At 39.3% G+C, this 18,999-nt stretch overlaps 1 protein-coding gene across 1 annotated transcript in view; it reads right to left on the bottom strand.

Annotated features, from left to right (window-relative positions):
* Positions 1-18,999, bottom strand: part of PPA2 (inorganic pyrophosphatase 2) — a 38,693-nt gene that overhangs the window by 9,901 nt on the left and 9,793 nt on the right. The window contains exons 4-9 of the mRNA XM_063335367.1: positions 16,161-16,214; positions 13,570-13,689; positions 11,102-11,188; positions 9,733-9,859; positions 2,061-2,188; positions 151-236 (exon numbers count right to left, since the gene is read on the bottom strand). Of these exons, the coding sequence (XP_063191437.1) occupies positions 151-236; positions 2,061-2,188; positions 9,733-9,859; positions 11,102-11,188; positions 13,570-13,689; positions 16,161-16,214 (602 nt within the window). The remainder of the gene's footprint in view (positions 1-150; positions 237-2,060; positions 2,189-9,732; positions 9,860-11,101; positions 11,189-13,569; positions 13,690-16,160; positions 16,215-18,999) is intronic.

Here is an 18,999-nt window from a genome sequence, read left to right as displayed (position 1 = left end):
TCTATTATCAATTAATTATCAATCAAAACCATGAGAATTCCTTTTATCTCAAAGTGAAAAAACCTAAGCAGCTCAGGCACAGCTGCCACATGTTGAATACCACCAGTACTAGCACAATACAAAGAGAAAAAGACGTGACTGGATACTTACCACTTAATAGTACCTCCATCAGCTTTTTTATGAAGCAAAGCTTTCCAGTATTCATGGGTGGATTTAATAATTTCAACAGCAAAATCCTAGTTTACATCAAGGAAAAGTTTTATGATTTAAAATGTTATTAAACAGAAAAGAAGCCACAGAACTAGTTTATTAAAACATACCGTTTCATGTGTTTTTTAAGGGGCCTCCTTTGAGGCCTCATTAAATTTCTGGAAAATATAACACCCTTTTTTACGAAAAGAAACAAACTTCATTATCTGTCAAATACACTGGCGACACATACAGGACTTTCCCTCAGTCCACAGCCAGAAAACACGAAGGCTGCACAAAAAAAAGTGAAATCAGCACTAGATGCTAAGCAGACACCTACAGCTGTAGAAAACTGTACCAGGCCCTAAATGGGACAAAGTGTATGAGCTATGACTCCTCTGTTACACGTGCACATCAGGGTCAGAGTTAAGGTTTACCCTCTAGTGGCAAAATTTACATTTACTTCATTAATTGCCCAATCATATACTTAAGCATTTGCAACAATGTAACATGTCAGCTGCTTAACATTTTTTGTTTGTTTAAAACAAAAGTAATATCGGGGGCAGCAGGGTGGATGAAAAAGCTTAGAAAAAAAATAAAGTAAAATAAGCCCTCAGTGTCCAGATGATGATATCTGAACTGGCTTGCAAAAAGCTGCCAACAGAACATTCACATTTCCTAACAAGGAGTGACTTGGCAAAATGCCACTGGAACATTGTGAACTTCACCAGAACTGCTGGAGCACAGCCACGGCTGCCTTGCCACATCCTGGGTCTCTAGAAATGCTTGAAAATTATTCAAGTGCTCCCAACTCAGCTATCTTGGGGCATTTAGTGCCTCAAGCCTGAACTCCAATGGCCTGACAGGGATATACCGTTAAACTCCCTCTACAGAGCAACAACTCCGCTTTATAGAGCAGGAAAATCTCTAAGAGCAGTTCCTGAGAAAACAGGGACGAGATCAGGTTATCGAGCCTTACAACTCTACATTTGATTGATTTAAAAGACAGCTTTAGCGCAGAGAGGAGTCAGGGCACCTCTTTAACCAGACAAAACACGTAAAGTTGCCTGTGCTGGTTAGAAGGCATTTTATAACTTTGATAGCAAGGCTGCAAGGCTGAACTAGCTGACATGTGGACATCATTCATTAGGAACCTGTGATTCTTTGCCAAAAAACAGTCTACAGAGACCGTGCAATCCGCTATTCGCAAAGCACTTTTACTCAAATCACACCCAATTTCCTCTGGAAAAATCCTGGCATCTTCTTCAGTGAGGTCTATTCCCAGGCCTACTCTCCTTTCAAACACTAGCCATTTTTACTGTAGATAGTTTAAAACCATTCATTTTTTCTAAAAAAGGGAAAAATATTTTTTCAGCCGTCAAGCCAAAGCCAGCTCAAGTATTTTTACATAGAATTAACGGGAAAAAGTATACCTTGAGCAAATACCAAATATGAGAGACTGCAACCTATTGCCTGTCTTAAGCTGCATAGCCTTAAAAAAAAAAAAAAGTCGGGAAAATGTATCAATCAGGACTGAAAAAATACCTGAAAAGACAATTTGTTCATTCCTGACAGGAAGAATGAAAATACTGTGGGGGAAAAAAAAAAAATTAATCTACAAACATACAGATGTGTGTGTAAGTTTCATCAGGAGTTTTTTTGCAACTTCCTTTAATAAGCAATGCATTTTCCCTGATAAAAATGGAAGAAGCAAACGTTACTTATTTCTAGACTAATAAATTGTATTCAAAGATCCCTTGTACAAAAATCCTTTTTGTTAAGTCTCCTCCTTTGCAATTCCAAAAATTCTAGGATGTATTAAAGAGGCCACGTGACAGTAAGATGCATCTTTAATTTTGGATTATCTTCACCTTGTCTTTAAATTCTCCATTAAAAGCAAAGTGATTTTCTGGTTTTCCATCAGGGACTTTATATAATCGGAACCAGTCAACCGTAGCCTCAAGGTAACCTGGTTTGTGCTTCTTGACATCATCAATATCTGTAGGTTTAAAAAAAAAAGTCATTTTTACTCAGATTTTTTTTTAACGTTCATTTTTTTAAAGTCTCATAAAGGATCTGCAAACAATTTGATTTCACTGAGCACTTTCAAAGTCATTGGGGAACTTCACTTTATTACATTAGCTGCCCGTAGTTGATACTTTATGATTTCACAACCACACTAAATAGGTAAACCAGTTGCCTCCTGCCCTTCGTTAATTAAGACCCAATGGGACAATGAATAAAAGGACTACACCTGTGACAGGAGAGGAAGAAAACTCCATATTTATGGGCTTTCATCTCAGTAGGTACCTCTTGCAATACTTGGATTATTCAGTGAGGTCATTTTTTTTTTCCTCAGCAACTGCAGGGACTACAGGCATTTTTTGATAATGAAAGAATAGCTAGTAAAAACAATTTCAACACATGGATTTTTAAACCAGCACCTCAACACAAAATACAGGCTTGACTTCTCAAAGTTATATTAAAGGCATCCCTCTGTCACATTACTTCCAAATTCAACCCATTCAATACAAGAGAGATACGTGCCAGGAGCACTAAACACTAACTCTGCTGATAACCCTGTGATATCTGCATACTTGCAGTGATAAACTAATTCTGCCTTTACCTCTGTAATCCTACCATGCAAAAATGGAACAGGACACAAAGAGGAACGCGTACCACTTCCAGGACACCCTCGGGAGACAGAGATGAGCATTGCCCAGTGGGTACAGAGAGATTAAACAGTCACACAATAATTCTGCTCAAGGGCTATACTGCTACAGCAAAGATGCAGTTCATGATCTTAAACATTTACTTCTGCTGTGCACTTCAAATTTTACCGGGTTGTCCTAGGAGACCACCATCACTCCTGTCACTTGCAATGAGGCAGTCCTATCAGCCCCCTGGCAAATTAACTCTCTGGCAATATGTTTACATGGAAAAGCCTTCAATACAATTTTAATTAGTTTTGCTACAATAAAGGATTTCATCCTTTCTGGAAGCCAAGTATCTTTTGTAGCTGTTGTAATCCTTCTCTTTCCATCTATTTCCTTCCTACAGTCACTTCTGATAGCAACAGGAGCTAACTTTTTATTGCTGTGCAGTACATGCAGTCTTCCAGCTATTTCATAACCTCACTCTGCCCAGGCCCCCTTTCATGGTGGTGGTGTTCTTTAGCGTTCTGCAAGCCACTTGCTCATTTCTCCCTTCCTGATTCCCTGGCATCTCATCCTCTCTCTTCTTCCCTCTCCATACTACTTAGCTACTTCATTCTCTTCTCCCATAGATATTGACATCTCCTGGTTGGCAGTGATTCCTGACAGGTACTCTTCTGTCTAACCAGTCCTATAAAACAGCTTTTCCAAGTTGCTTAGTCCATGGGATTGACGCCTAGTCACATGCTTTCCATCTTTAAGTGCCTAAACATCTTTTTAAAACATAGTCTGTGAACCTGAACAAAGACATTCAAGTATTTCAAAGGAGAACAGTATGAGAAAGGAAAGAATCTTGTGCTACAGACCATTCAATCCTCTGTAGACCATCAAGAGAGATGATGTGGACTGAACTGTGAGATCAAACCTACATAAGAAGATACGCTGAGTGTTCATAGGTATCTGATAGATGCCACTTCCAAATTCCACTGGATCACACACTACTCAAAGAATAAAACGTAAAACTTTGAAGAACCCCATGTAAATTTTTGCTTCTGCACGCACTTAATAGGGCTACGTGTTTATGGACTCGGAGTAAAACACATTCTGAACTTGGCTGCTGGCCATTTGCCTGTAGAAGATTAGGGAGTTTCATTGGCAGAATCCCAGAAAAAAGCAAGGGCACATAAGGCTGTGCTACAGGCAAGTCTTCTAGCCGAAATACATGTTTAAGAGTACAAGAAGCCTTTCACTGGGGTGGGTGGGTGAGATCAACCAGGAAGGAATAATTTAGAAAAGGGTGGAGGCAGGATGCTTCATTTGGGCACTAATAAAACTGCAGCTCCAATTCAAATCAGTTTCAGGGCTCCACTGTATCATCCTGTTCTCTCCAAGCAAGGGAACATTCCTCCTCCCATCCTGAGTCCTTGTCATCTCCTCCTCCTGTGAGGTTCTGAACTCAGAAGTTCTAGTACTTGTTGAAAAGACAGTATCCCCTCAAGTCTGTAAAGCAAACCAGGCTGCTGCAACAATTTCCTTGGCTCCCAATAGTGGATGAACTCCAGGTCTCCATCTCCAAATACTACTTAAATTCAGGGATACTTTCTCAGACTGCTACTCCTTTTTTTTGGTTCCTGTTCCAGCAAACTTCTCTCCTAATGCTGTTTCTCCATTTCTCCTACTTGGTTATTTGCCTCCTATTCCCATAAAAACTGTTCATCAAAAGTCCTTTATCGTCTTGCTAACTGACACTTGGGCCCTTACCCATCTGTTGTTCCTTACTTATAGGCTTTGTTTGTATTTATTTAAAGAAGTCAAATGTTACAATAGGTTTTGGAGCAGGCTTTCATTACCTCCTTAAGATAGGGATTATCATCCTCACAGACAGAATCATGTCTCTCTGAATTTCACACTCTCTCTACTGGAAAATACCTTGCCTAGGTAAAATGACTACACAGAATCAGGCTACAGCATTATATAGACCCTACAGTACTGTATATTCTGGTTTTGAGGACTTAAAAGGAGGGATGGTGGTTGCTTTTATTTCCTTGGTTCCTTGCAATTTATTCTCTTTCGTCCTCATGCTTCACTTCGCTATTCTTTATAATGGGAGTTGGTAGCAAGCAGCAGGAAAAAGTGCAACAGTGCAACCAAAAAGAAAAAAAAAAATTGATCCTGTTGCTGTGGAGTCAGCACATTGCACAAAATATACAGAAAACAGCAGCTACCACTTCAGTTCATTAAAAGGTGGCATAGACAAGCTTGAAAGACAGCTTGTCCTCCACTTTGAAATCCAAACAGCATCTTCAGGGTATCAGGGACAGAAGGAGAAAAATATACTCAGAAAAGAGGAAGCAAAGAAAGATCATGATAAGCAGTACAGTGATTTACTGCACTAGTATCTATAGAAGCTATCTACACATTATGATTAGAAACAACAAAATATAGTTAAATGTCTTTTCCACAGACACTGTTAGACACTTCTTTCTGACCCTGACTGCTTACCTTTCCTTAGAGCAGTGTACTAAACCTGATGGCTAAAGGGGAGTAGCAAGCGTGTACCTGACCTATGGTGGTTTCATCTCTGCAGGCAAGTCCTGAGTGACCGAGGAGAAAGGTCAGGCTCCTGCAGGTACATTATCAGCACATACCCACTGGGCTCTAGGTGGTAATTTCTGTATACTGTCTACATACAACCAACCGTAAGTCCCATTTTTCCGGGCACTAAAGTTAAGCACCAAGGGTTAAAGAGAGATGGCTAATCACATTAAGAGTCGCAGTTTAGTCTCAATAAGGAAAGTCTCCAGAGGCTGGCACAAACAACGGCTGCTAGCTCTCTGTTAAGGGAGTGAGCCAATGCAAACGCCAATCCCAATTCTATCTGGCTTTACAAAAGAGAGCAACAAAAGCATTTGTACAAAACTACCATTTTTAGTACAACAGATGCTGCTTCTTGCAAGCAAAGCTAAAACAACATGCTTGCAGCAAGCTTTCTAAACAAGGTCTGTGGGAAGAGAGGACATATGTTTTTAATAACATCTTATAAACATTTACAGGAAGCAGCAGCTACATTCCATATAAAGGCATTTGGTGTATTTTGTGCAGCATGGTGTGAGGGGGTAGGAGGGGAGCCTCAGTACAGATAATTAATTTCTTTATATTGAATGCTTACACAAATCCACAACAAAGGTTTTTAGGGCCTCTGCTGCTGCTCTGCATATAAATACACTCACATGCAAGGGTCTATAACAATATATGGTACAAAGTATGCAATATGCTTTGTTTTTGCCATTTAGGGTTTGATCACTTAAGTCAAAAAGCCAATCTTGAGTTGTACATTGGAAAAGAAGCATGGCAACATAGCACAGTTAACTATATCAGTGCCAGCAAATGGTAGCGCAACAAAGCCAGTAGACACCACCAACTGCTGTTGAATATATCCAGACATCCTTCCAGTAAGCAATAGCAAAAAAAAAAACAGCCGCTAAGATTCCAGGATGGTAAATCACCTCCAAAATGCCATCCAGCATACAAGATTTGTCCAATTTGCTCAGGGAGGGTAAGATGACCTTCTGAGAGTCAGACTTTTCATAAGCTGCTTCAAACACACTTCCTGCTACTATTGACAGGCATTTTCAAAATCTCTTGTCCAACATGAAGATGCCGTATACGTTCAGACCAAATTAGAGCACGAATTACCACTCATCCTTTCTGAGCCCAACCTTGTAAAGCACAATCAGATATATATGTGAATTCCAATATGTTAAATTCAATCCAAATTACGAGATAAGCAGACAAGCAGCCTTTCAACTCCAAGAATTTGCTGCTTCTCCTGGCTAGTATTTTATAAAAAACAAACAAAAAGCAAAAACACCATACACAAAAAAATGCAGCCCGACCTATTACATCACCAAGATCTAGTGTTTCAGTGTACAGGGAGCTTTTAGGCCCCTTCCCAGACCTGCTTGGTCTGAAGTTGCTTTGCTGGTCCGCTAATGGCCATCTGCCTAGCAACTGCCTGAGCAGAAAGACAACACAGTGGTTTTCAGGTAGCCACAAAGACAGATCATATTGAAAAAGATAAATCTGAATATGTCCAGTTTTAGTCTAAAAGAAACCTTCTCATACAGATACCTGCATCTGACATACACACAGCTTGTGTTTGGAGTGAGACTGTCCCCATGCCCACTAGTATTAAGTGCTATAACTTCAAACAGATTACCTTCCAAAGTCAGTCCAAAAAGACACTAAACCCCTGCTATTCCCACTGATGACACAATTCCCACTTGAATAGGTGCTAAGCATTGCTTATCATTCCTGGATATTGTCAATATAAACTAGAGTTTCTTATTGTTCTGTGTGAAAGACACATTTCTAGGCAGGGTTTCCAATTTAAACCAGTATTTATCAATAAATGCCTGTAGGACACTGTACAGTGGAGTATTATGAATAAACAATGAGGACTGCTCAGAAGTTGGGATTACTCAGTTTTAAGTTCTGTGAAGTCTCAGAAAAATCAACTGCACTTAGGAGAATGATCACAATCCCAGAAGGAGAATATACAGAGTACCTGGGGCGTGCTTAAAGCAGCAAGAGGAGTTAACACACTGCGTGGACTCAGGATGGGGTTTGCAAGTAATCACCGCTCTGGTGTCTCAGAATTATCTTTTCCAAATGTTCATTGGGGGCTGTGCACATACTGAGCTGAAAGCAAATGTGATGATTCTCAGTCCAATTCGAAATGTTTAGCAAATGATACAAAAATGACTGGACAGACTTAAAAGGCAACACTTAGCCTCATCTTTCCCTAGGAGGCCACCACCGTAACACAGCAGCATGTCAATTATTGAGGGAGATACCAGTTTTATCTGTAGCTGCTATCCCTTTATACTGAAATAATTAACATCTTTGGGAAGGGGGGAAAAATGAGTATGAAAGGACATATTGTACTGCCTACTCCAACAGATTTGTTTGTTTTCAGACTGAAGAAGGATTGCTGTTAAACACTACAAGCTAGTCACGTTTTGTGAAAGCAGATGGGGGCTTTTTTTTTTTCCCCATCCACTGTTTCTTTCCTTTTGTAAATCCTGGACTGCAACTCCAATCCCAAAGGGAAATCATACTAAACTGGATAAATATTTCTGTCCTTCTCTGAACTGCAGAAGGAAGGATGGTTCTCCTCTTAAAGTTTTGCATCTGTTCTCTGATAAGAAAGGATGCACACAGGAATCAACTACAGGCAATGGTTTGCCAGTTTGGGGGTCTGGGGGTTTTTTTGCCTTTTTTTTACTTAACAAGGCTACAACTCTTACTCCACTCCCAAACAAACTACAGCTGCAACACAGCTGACAAATCAGTCATTACCTGAAAAAACAAAACAAAAACAGAGGGTTTTCAAATAGAGCTACTTAACCCAGTTGCATAAACTGTCACAGTTTTACCCCTACTTAGTGGACTCCTTTTAAATTCTCTCACCCACTTTTATGTTTAAACTCTCTCAGAAACTGTTAAGGAATAAAAGGTAGGAGTTAACCAGAACAATGTATAAAGTGCTAATTACTTGTCTTTTAACTGCTAATACTTACATCGCATTTCATTGCACATTATAGAGAGATTTAAATTGATACTAACATTAACAGCAAACTATTACTTACTATTTCCTTAAGCTGAACTTCTTAATCTCTAACTGTCAAAGTAGTTAAAGAGTCATAAACACTACGTAGTAATTCATCTGCCCATTTTTTTTTTAAATCAGCATCAACCCAAGAGTTTCCTTTTCCTCATTTCCTCTTCTCCCCTTCTTTCCCCACAAGCCAAGTATTCTCCACGTCAAAGCAACCTGCAAGAAAACTGAGAATGAAGGGCCAGTCCAGCGATATACTTACTTTGTATTCAGAAACCAGGAAAAAACCTCAATGGCCAAGAAACAAAATCCCTTAAAAAGCTACTGGATAGCCCCATTCCCACAGAAAAGCCAATCTGAGCCTTGGTACTCACTACTAACAAAGAGCAAGTTCTGATCATACATACCTGATGGTATATATGGGTTTTGATCTCATAACATTACTAACTTTTAGACAAACCTTTTCACTTAATTCTCATGACTCCCAGTGACATTGCATTTGAGGAAGTGAACTTCCATTTATCCAGAGAAAAGCTGCACTTTACCTGTGCTGTAAAAACCTAACTCCCTGCAGTTTTAATACATCTGTATCATCTTCTTAATGAACAGTCTGCAAGCAGAATTACACCTTATATGCTATTCACATAGACACACTTTAGTACTTGAATTCCATTTGGATACTAGAAGCACAGTCACAAGAAGGACAAGTCTGGACAGGATGTTTCCCCCTGCATATTTGGTCATCATCAAGGCTAATATTAGGGTGAGCTGCATTAGCAGTTTACTTTGCACATTTTCAAGCTAAAAGGTGAAACCTCATTGTTCATACTCAGCAACAAACCCTGGAAGTAACCCAGTTACAAGTGACAAAACATTGGAAATGTACAGTCCTTTTCAGAATGCAACACAATGCCTGCAAATACCTTCAACAAGGAAAATAGCAGTGTGCTACATAATCTGAGTGGGTAAATATGCGCTATTACACAGGAGATAAACCTGTAATTTTAAGAAGTCACTAAGGCAGCTGTGTTTCAGAAGTCAAAAGACTTTCTGCATGACAGGTCCTCTTGAAAATCCAAGCAAACCTTTTCAAAAGCTTGCGTGAAAGCACATATGCCCTCCTTGAAGGAAGCACCTGATTTAAACAAAACAAAACGTCTTGCCTTTCCACTGCCTGCCTCTTCTTGTCCTGGATGGCCTAAACTCAGGTACCATTCTACTGTGCAATTTGCTGACATAACTTGCATTAAGAAAGATAGAAATACTTGCCATGGATTTTCTGAGCTTCTGGGTCATCCACACCGATAGCAATTATCTTCCAATCTGTCTCTCCTTCATCAACAAGAGCTAGAACACCCAAGACCTTCACCTGAACAATCTCACCAGAAGAACGAATCTGAAATAGAACATAATCTTACAAAGATTTGGAAAATATTACACAGAATTTCTGTTTTACCTTACAAACAAAATAGTTTTAGTACACTTTTGACCAGCAGCTAAAAGAATTGCAAGATAGATTCTGTAATCCCAGTACACATCTATTTAAGATCACTAGCCTTTCTCCCACCATTGCTATTCTTCAACCCCCAGTTCTCCAGTCAGCATTTTTTTTTAAGTAGACAACACAAGCTAGAAAATTTTTCCTTCTCTTCTACCCAGCTTCCCCCACACCTCCTTGATCTTCACCCCAAACTGCAAGTCAAAAGCATCCCATGCTCATTTTTTAATTTCTTTCCACCTCTTGACTCTCTACTTCCTCAACTCTTGCTCTTAATTTATCTCTTGCTGTTCCCTCGACTCCAATATACACATACAAACAAACACCCCTCCCCAGAAATATCAGCACAACTCTTGTTTGCATTTTCTTGGGAACCTTTTCCCTACCTGCTAATATTCCCTTTATAGCTATTTCTGGATCCCTTCAGCTTTAGGTTCCTTTCCTCGAATAAAGCCACCTTTGCTGGGGTCACCAATTAAATTTCCCCTTACCTAAAATACCCCAAGAGACTCCTCTTCCAAACTCATCTGGTTCATAACCCCACCTTTGATATCACAGAGCTAGACCTCTACCCTATACTTACTAATGGTTTGCTGCACCTCTTTTTCATCCACCCACTCCACATCTCGTAATTCCGCAACACTGCAACAGGTCCCTGTCTTCTCCTCTAGAGAAGAGGTATCTACTTCTGTTTGCACCCGAGAAAACTCAAACCTACCTCCTTCATGGGTCTGACCTTGTAATTGTATGTACATGACGCTGGCATGCCTCCTCATCTTTCAGAAACCTATTCCTTGCTCCAGTACTGCTAACAGGGGAAACAGAAAGAAATCTTTTTCTTCCCCAGAAATCTTAATCCCCTCCTCCTTCACTCAAAACTCACCATCCAACGACAGAACTTTGGGGTGGTGCTCTCTTATTTTCCCTCTTATCCAGTACACAAACTTTACCAAATTCTCCTTTTTAAAAATCCACCATTTCCTTACCTATTCCCTCCACAAATCCTCTATTCATAATTTTGTCATCCCCTGAGACTATTAACATCTTTTGTCATTTTCCACCTGCCCTTCTCTTCCAAAAGTTGTTACTAAATAATTAAATTAACATTGATAAATTAAATTAATCCTGATAAATACAAACCTTTGAACCTATTTCACAAACATCAATAGGATCGTTATCCCCACAACATCCTGTATTGTTGTCTGTATGGTTTGGATCTTCCCAGGTCTGTCAAAGGAAAGAAAATTCTCAGTTACTGGCTGATCTGCAATTACAATTCATCTAACCACTAAATTACTAAGATTAATAAAAACATTAGCTTTCTCAGAACAGGCTTGCTCAACGGGAAAAGTAAAAAACAAACAAATAAACAGCCAACGGACTGATGTTGAGTAACTCATCCTCATACTCAGGACAAGTAACATGAGGATTACTGAGGACATAGTAACAAAAATATTAACTGCATCCATGACTCAGACAAACTTTATCAAATTGCAGTGATTAAGGCATCAGAGGACCCTGAATATGTATTTTTCTAGTTACTCGTGGTTGTGGATTAAGCTAGGACATCCAACCATTGCATTCTTATTATACTCTTTAATTACTATGGCACTAATGTAAGTTGCTTTCAAAAACATCTAGGCTTTGAGCTAACCAAGCTTCTATATATGGATTTGTCAGCAGACAATTAGCTTTTTAAGTTTTTTAAAATTTAGATACAAAACATTTCTGAGTATTTTGAGATGTGTACATTCCCAAGAACAGTCAACAGCTTAAGACCAAAGAAGCTTCTCTAGTAGGCAAGTTCAAATTCCTGCTCTGAGCTCTATACATCAAGGAATCACAGCCAAATAATACTAACTTAATTACTAGACCAGTACTTGCTTTGTCTTTCACTGGCTAGTAACAGACTGAGTAACTCATTCAAATGTTGAGAAGTTTTCCTGGTAAGAATTCTGACTCCAATGAAGTTCTGTTGAAAGGGTGTTAGAAAACTTTTTTTCCAAGGACCTATACCGATAGCTCCTGCTGTCCACAGTCAAACCTCCACCTCAAACGTATTCTTGAGAACTTGACCAATACTAAAAGGCAAAACAGTGAAAAGCAAATGCTCGGGTGTTTATGTAGCAGAATCATTCCCAAAACACTGCTGAAGTGGAGTCAAGAGAGAATTTCAACTTAAAACTTATTTTTCCAATACTCTTCCAAAGGGCTTTTTATTTAAGGCTGCATTATACCAATACTATTCTCCTGCCCAGCTGCATCCCTCCACCAGTAGGTTAGAAGGAAAGCTCACTAGGAATGGTATTGTTCTCTGGACAGTACAGCAACTCCTGCAATAATGATAGTCCTACCATCATTTCTTAATTCTCTGTTCCACAGCATAAAACAGCAGCCACAAGTAAATACCTTTAAGCCATATACTAGGGTTGAACTTCTGGCAACTGCTGATGCTGATGAAAAGTCCTCTTGTGATAATGGAGACACTGAATTGGATTTTGTTTGTTACAGCTGCCTAGTAGGAACCTGGAGTATCATCTAGACTTCAACAATTGGAGGTGTAATCCAACCGGTATTTTAAAGTTACTACAAAAAATAAAAGTGACAATTATCTCCAGCCCTCTCTGACTCACAAGGTAACCAGAGGAGCTGAACATTTCTCCTGGGGAAAGTGTCATCAGACCAAAATAATGAACTTTGTGCTGAAAAATATTCAATGTTTTGTTTTGGCTTTGTACTAAGACACATGTGAATTTCAAAACATTAAAACGGAATGGCTGGTTCCCAACTATACCTACTTGGAAATATTGTCTACTGAGACTGCTGATTGTAGAAGAACTTCATTGCTATACTCCAGCATCTGCCTGGTATCTCCTCTTAGGGATCAAATACATAAGCAGGTTTTCAGGAGTAAACTTTCAGTGCTTATGAAGTTCAGTGTAAAGAAAACATATTACTCTTTTCTAGCTCCATCATGTTCTTCAGTACTAATTTAAGTCCAGTGTGTTATTCACAGAAATGAAAAAGTTAAAAGTTTTAATTAAGCTCAAAATTTCAACCATTAGTTGGGCTTTTTCAAGGCTCAAAATTTTAGAATGTGTCATGATCAGTCAAGTCTCACAGTTCAGAGAAAAGTCAACTAAGGCAGTTGAGGTTTAATCTAAAAAAGAACAGCCCTTGTGTTCCTCTTTGTTAAAGATAGTAAGAAATCCCAATTAAAACTTATGCTGCGATACACGAAAATCCTAAAATAGTTTTTAAAAAAATGCCTTGTTTAAGCAGAAAAGGGCTACTTGACAAAGTATTCTTGAGTGGCAGACGATGACAGCTTAATTCTGTCACTACAGTAGAGAGAAACAGACTAAAGATTCCAGATTTCTTGATCATTTAACTCCTTCCTGAAACACAGTACATATTTACACCCACACTCGAATTCTGATCAAAATTTATAGACACAATAAAGCTCAACATAAAAAAATCCTAATTTACAAATGTATCAAAGAGAAGCATCCCTCTTGCAACTGATTTGCATTCAGGCAGTACCCAAGATTTACAAGGCAATTTACACAGAAGATAGAAAACTTTCACCATTATAACAAAAATGTTACCTGTGGGAGGGCACCATAATTCCATATATAACCCTTGTGAGGAAAGATATTTGCCACATATCGAAGCTTGCCTTTCTTTATATCTTGTTTAATGGGATTCAACGGCTCCTCAGTGGCAATCTAGGCAGATTGTGAAAAAGAGAGAGAGAAAGAGAGAATGGTAAAACCGAAAGCAATTCATTCTGTATCCAACCAGTTAGAAAGATCCACCTGGGAGCATGTGCTTGTGGTTTGAGAAGTATGATGGCCTCACTCGAAATCTCAAGGGTCATGTTCAAAAAGCAGCTTATTAAAGTTTTAAATAACGTTGTGAAGTATGCAAGGAAAAAATGAATCTAGAAGAGAAAGCAATAAATTTATAAGGAGACCATCATGGTCAAACATAAACACTGAAAGGAACTTAAGTTAGCAGCTCTTGCACTTTATAGTACAGGTTCAACAGACATGCAAATGGTGGCATAAGTTCTTCTGACAACAGGGGCTTTAACAGCAACAAGGGAAATGTTTCATCTTCTTCTCACCCTCTGTTCACTGCTCTTCTATTGCATATACTCTGTCTCTTCACCACCTCTCAGCATACAAATGCTTTTTAGTAAGCACAAGTTGTGTATAGTCACCAAATGCCAACTTAACACAGATCTGGAACAAGTTACGCTAGAATCAAAACGCAGCATTCTTGTTCCCAAAGAAGCAGTCACAGAAGGACTGAACTAATGACAGCTGAACAGTTTATTATTGTCATCATCCTCCCCAAAACCTCAAATACAAACTCTCTGCCACATGAGTTACCTACCATACATCAGGTAATTCACTGTAACCATCCTTTTGACACTCCACACCACAACACAGTCCATGTTAGCTTGGCTCTTGCTTACAAACACTCATCTGAATGGCATCACATTTGTTACAGGCTCAGATGGTTACACTGGCTCAGGTGGTACGCAGCTTGCATGCATAAGCCCACAGCCCTTGGGTCCATATTCATTTTACAATATCCTTGTAATTTACCTAAAGTACCACCACCAAAGTCATCCCAAAGGAATTCCACCTTTTTGAATCACACCAAACTGTCAAAAGCATGCAGGTATTCCACAAGTAAACCCTCCTCAAGAGCTGAGATCAAGGTTCACACATTTCTGGTTTCACACTTGATTCTACCTGCTTATGGTCTTAACTTAACAGTGAAGACCTCGAATATTCCACTTGGGACTCTGACAGAAAGGGAGCTCAGTAATGCTTTTTCTTGACATAAGCTGGGACAAAGAGGAGTAACTGACAACAGCAAACAAAAGTCTCATTAAAACCACCTTCGGTAAATCAAGGGAAGAACAACAGAAATACAAAAAAATTATGAGCCAGAAAGCTGGCACTGGGGATGTTACCGTGGGAAACATTCATCCTAAGGCAAGGTTTCATTTCCTACAGTTTCCATTTCAGCTGAGGGAATCTCAGCATGAAGATGCAAACAAGACCTGGTATTAGCACCTTACCACAGCCTGGACTGAAGGACTGCCTTAACGATTAATGCAGGAAATTTCAAGTATATGAAAAGTTATAGATTAGAAGACTACATCTGGTCTCCTCTATCAAGCCAGAAAAGTCTAAACGCACTGACTTCTGAACCTAACAGGATAGCAAACTTGTCTACCCTTAACATAATGTGCCAAGAGAAGGGAAGGGACCTTTACACAAAGAGTTCAAATAGCACTGTCAAAGGGAAACTCTGCAAAAGAGAACTCAACTTCCACAATAAATCATCATCTTAAAATACAAGGTAAATATCCAAGGTAACCCTGCTTGCAGAGTAACAACTGTGGTGGTAAACACAGTTTAAACAATTTTCCAGCATCAGGGAAAGGATAAAACAGAATTCTGAAATAACACACTGGTGAGGTACTTTGGTGTTATTTTTAATAATCAAAATAGTTAACAGCTCAACCACAAACTTACTTAAAAGCAGCCAGGAAGCATCTCTAAAATTAATACAAATGTTCAGGAAGATAGGACATATCCTGGTGAGATCTGCTGTTTCATGAACACTACAGATGAATTGTTACTCAGGTTCTATATTGTAACTGCAAAGGAACAACCTACTGGGCTCTACTTTTAAAACATCTCCCTGCAGGAGTAGATACTTTCAGTCAGTGAGGTCCCCAAGTATTTTTTTTGTCACAAGGAAATGCTTTACCTTTGCAACTCCATTTGTCAGGATTTGGCCTAGCATGCTACACAGCGGAAATGAGAGGAATTAAATCCTCTGAGTGGAATGACAAAAGAGCAAGCAAGGGTAAGACTAAATGTTGGACAATGCCCTGCAAGCCAGACTCTGTTGCAGGTATACTGCACTCTGTAGTCACAGGGCTGTCAAGAAGCAGTACTCACCTGTGGAAGGGAAAGAAAATTAGAAGCTCAACACTTTATAATTGCAAGGAATGCTTCTGTATGCACAACTTCAAATTAATTTTTTAACAGAGGCAATTTTATGTGTAAAGAGTAAACCACACACTGATTAAACTCTTGACTATTGGAAGCCATTGCATTGTCATAACTTTCACAGATACCTATATAATCAAAGTATTTTTCTTAATTACCTCCATTTTTGCATTTGTCCAACGAGGCACTTCTACAATCATATTAAACAGGACCTAGAACAAAAAACAATGACAGAACGGAAAATAAAATCCACTTGGCAATTATTATTTTACAATAAGACAAATTCTCTCCTCTGTATTCAGCAGCAACATACGTCGCATTTCTCTGTTCCAGCTGCTTTTACACTGAGCACCATTCGTTCGGTTCCACACACTGATATTCAACCTCCTTGGCCCATCCTTTCCCCACCCCATCCCTTTGAGAATATGAACAACTTTAAATAGTGGAAATCTACACAGTGTTCAGAAAGTTCATGGAATGATTTGCCACAATGCACTGGTTCAGTCTACTAGCCAAAGAGGACTGGACATTTCTATAGGACAGAGTTAGCTTCCCTGAAGCACTGGAAAGGACAATGTTTTGTTTTGTTCCCCTGAAGATTTACTTCTTCAGGACCTCCTCTTTTGCCTCATTTTTTTAAAAAAATCATGCAAATGCAACAGCTACAGACATTTCTGATTCTCAGTTGAATCTGGTTGAAGTGAGGCAAAATGAATCCAAAAGTTATGGCATGGATTCCATGGATAAGAGCAAAGACATGGACACAGACACCTCATGTTTGTCTTAGCCTTCTTCGTAATAGAAACAAACTGAAAGTTGTTTTAAGAAGGGGAGTCTGGGGGCGTAAACCTAAAACATGTAAACTTTCATACTTTTGGAAGAAAAATAAGTAGTCTACACCCTTCTTACTGAGGAGGTTAAAGTGACATTCTCCAAAGAGAAAAGCTCTCTGTACTGCTGTAAGGTTTCTTCTTCTGAATCTGTCAGAGTCAAACACTACCAAGGAGTAGAGTATTAATCAAAACAGGTAACTAGACCAAACCACCCAGCATTGTCTACAACCTATTTTCTCCTAGATTACTAAAATAATCACAAAATACCACATTGCCTGGGGCATCTCTCCATAGCCAAAGAAAACTCGCATTGGTGTTAAAAATCGCAACGGTTCAGGAAGGATTTCTGGTTTTTGCAGAAATTCATGGGGGGGGGGGGGGGGGGGGGGGGGGGGGGAAGTTAAACCAACTGAAGACTTGCACTGACTTTTTAACTACACTGCAATTAAGGCTCCATCAGACTCTTAAATATTTGTCTTTTTGCTCCTTGTGTCCTGCAGCTGCAACAAATACCATTACCAGGGTCAATGCCACAGCCTGATTAAAGTAAATCCAATGGTTCTATGATCTTCTCCTCCCAAACAAACTTGGAATGTAGAAAGCAAGAAAGCAAAGGAAAATCCCAACTGTCACTCAGCATTTCTCCCATGAGACCACAAGCTATGCACAATCCTGACAGCAAATTCCCATTAAATTCAAATTAAATTCACCATCTGTAAGTACTATGCCCATACTGCAGTCAGAGGCATGTCAGATGGAATCACTTCCCCCAACCAGGTCATAACCAAATAAAACAAGAAAAAAAAATAATAATAACAAAAAGGGAAGGGTGCTTCAGATCAGTTTCATAAAGTACACCTTATGTATATAAGAACGATTGAAACAGAGAAGTAATCAGAAAGAGAGCTCAAGTAATCAGAGAGAGAAGCAGACGGAACAAAGCAACGTACATACAACAGCAGGTAAGGGAAAGGTTGGAAGAGAGACAAATAAAGTCTGCACATCCATCTGAGAAACGCTTGGAAAAGAGAAATGCACAGCATGAAAGCCAGTGCTTACAAGAAACTCTTAGGGAACTGCCAAGCAGGTCAAAGAATTGTTCTGACTGGTAGCTACAGGTAGAAAACTTACAAACTCCTCCTGGAATTATACACGATGTTTTCCCCTCCACCACAATCCTATACTTCTGTTGTTTAGATGCCACTGTACGTTTTCCTGACTATGTCTAATACAATGGCTTCAGCAGCCTGTAAATCTTAGTTTGGAGCTTTAATTAGTCAAGAGTTATTCCGGCTCTTCACCAAAACAACTCTCAGGGATGGACAACAACTGGACTGAAATGAATACAGTGCTGCTCTCCAAAAAAAACCGAAAAAAATAACTTGGATTTAACTCAGCTCTAAGACCAGGTCTTCATAATTTGTGGTATCAGTCAAATGTGAATTGTCAAGAGTCTTAAATGTGACAGCCTGACAGATTAATTTGTATGCAAAAAAATCCCCGAAAGTACACTCTCGAATGGTAAGCTGCCACAAGCATTTACAAGAGATTAATAACTTCATGCAGTGCTTACACTTAAAAATAAAAAGTTTTATTTATAGGGCAATCACATTCTCACAGTGATGAGACGGGATTCACTGGTGTGGAAAGGAGAGCACATACTAGATAGTCTGACAGATAGAGAGAGAGAAGTATACTTCTCTGGTTTTTTAGTTTGTTTTTTTTTCCCCTCTTCTTCCCTGTTGTTTCCCTCCTTGCCTAAATACTGCTCAGGAACTTTTACATCACCCTTATTTTCTCAGACCAGGCACCTATTCCTTCTGACCACTTGAATGTTCTCCCCCATCCCTTGCTGGAAAACTGGCCCTGCCTCAGCTGCAAACAGAAATGCAGTGTCAGACACCACCTGTCTTCACAGATTACCATCTGCATATGCCATTCAGTGGTTAGCTTTGGATGGTGAACGCATCTGGTAATTGATATTTTTATCTTTATTTTAAATCAGTAAACCAAAAAATTTCATCTCACCAAACCCCCAAGTGAGCACTTCTACCCCCTCAAGCAACAGTGAGACTGTTTCAACAGCCCATTTCACACACTTTCCAGTGACAGAAAAAGAAAAAAAGATCTCTCGTGACACGAAAACTACTGCTTTGGAAAGTTT

The sequence above is a fragment of the Chroicocephalus ridibundus genome, chromosome 5, assembly GCF_963924245.1.
Source record: "Chroicocephalus ridibundus chromosome 5, bChrRid1.1, whole genome shotgun sequence".
NCBI lineage: Eukaryota > Metazoa > Chordata > Aves > Charadriiformes > Laridae > Chroicocephalus > Chroicocephalus ridibundus.
Note: the sequence above shows the minus strand (reverse complement) of the source record. Positions and strands in the feature narration are given on the sequence as shown.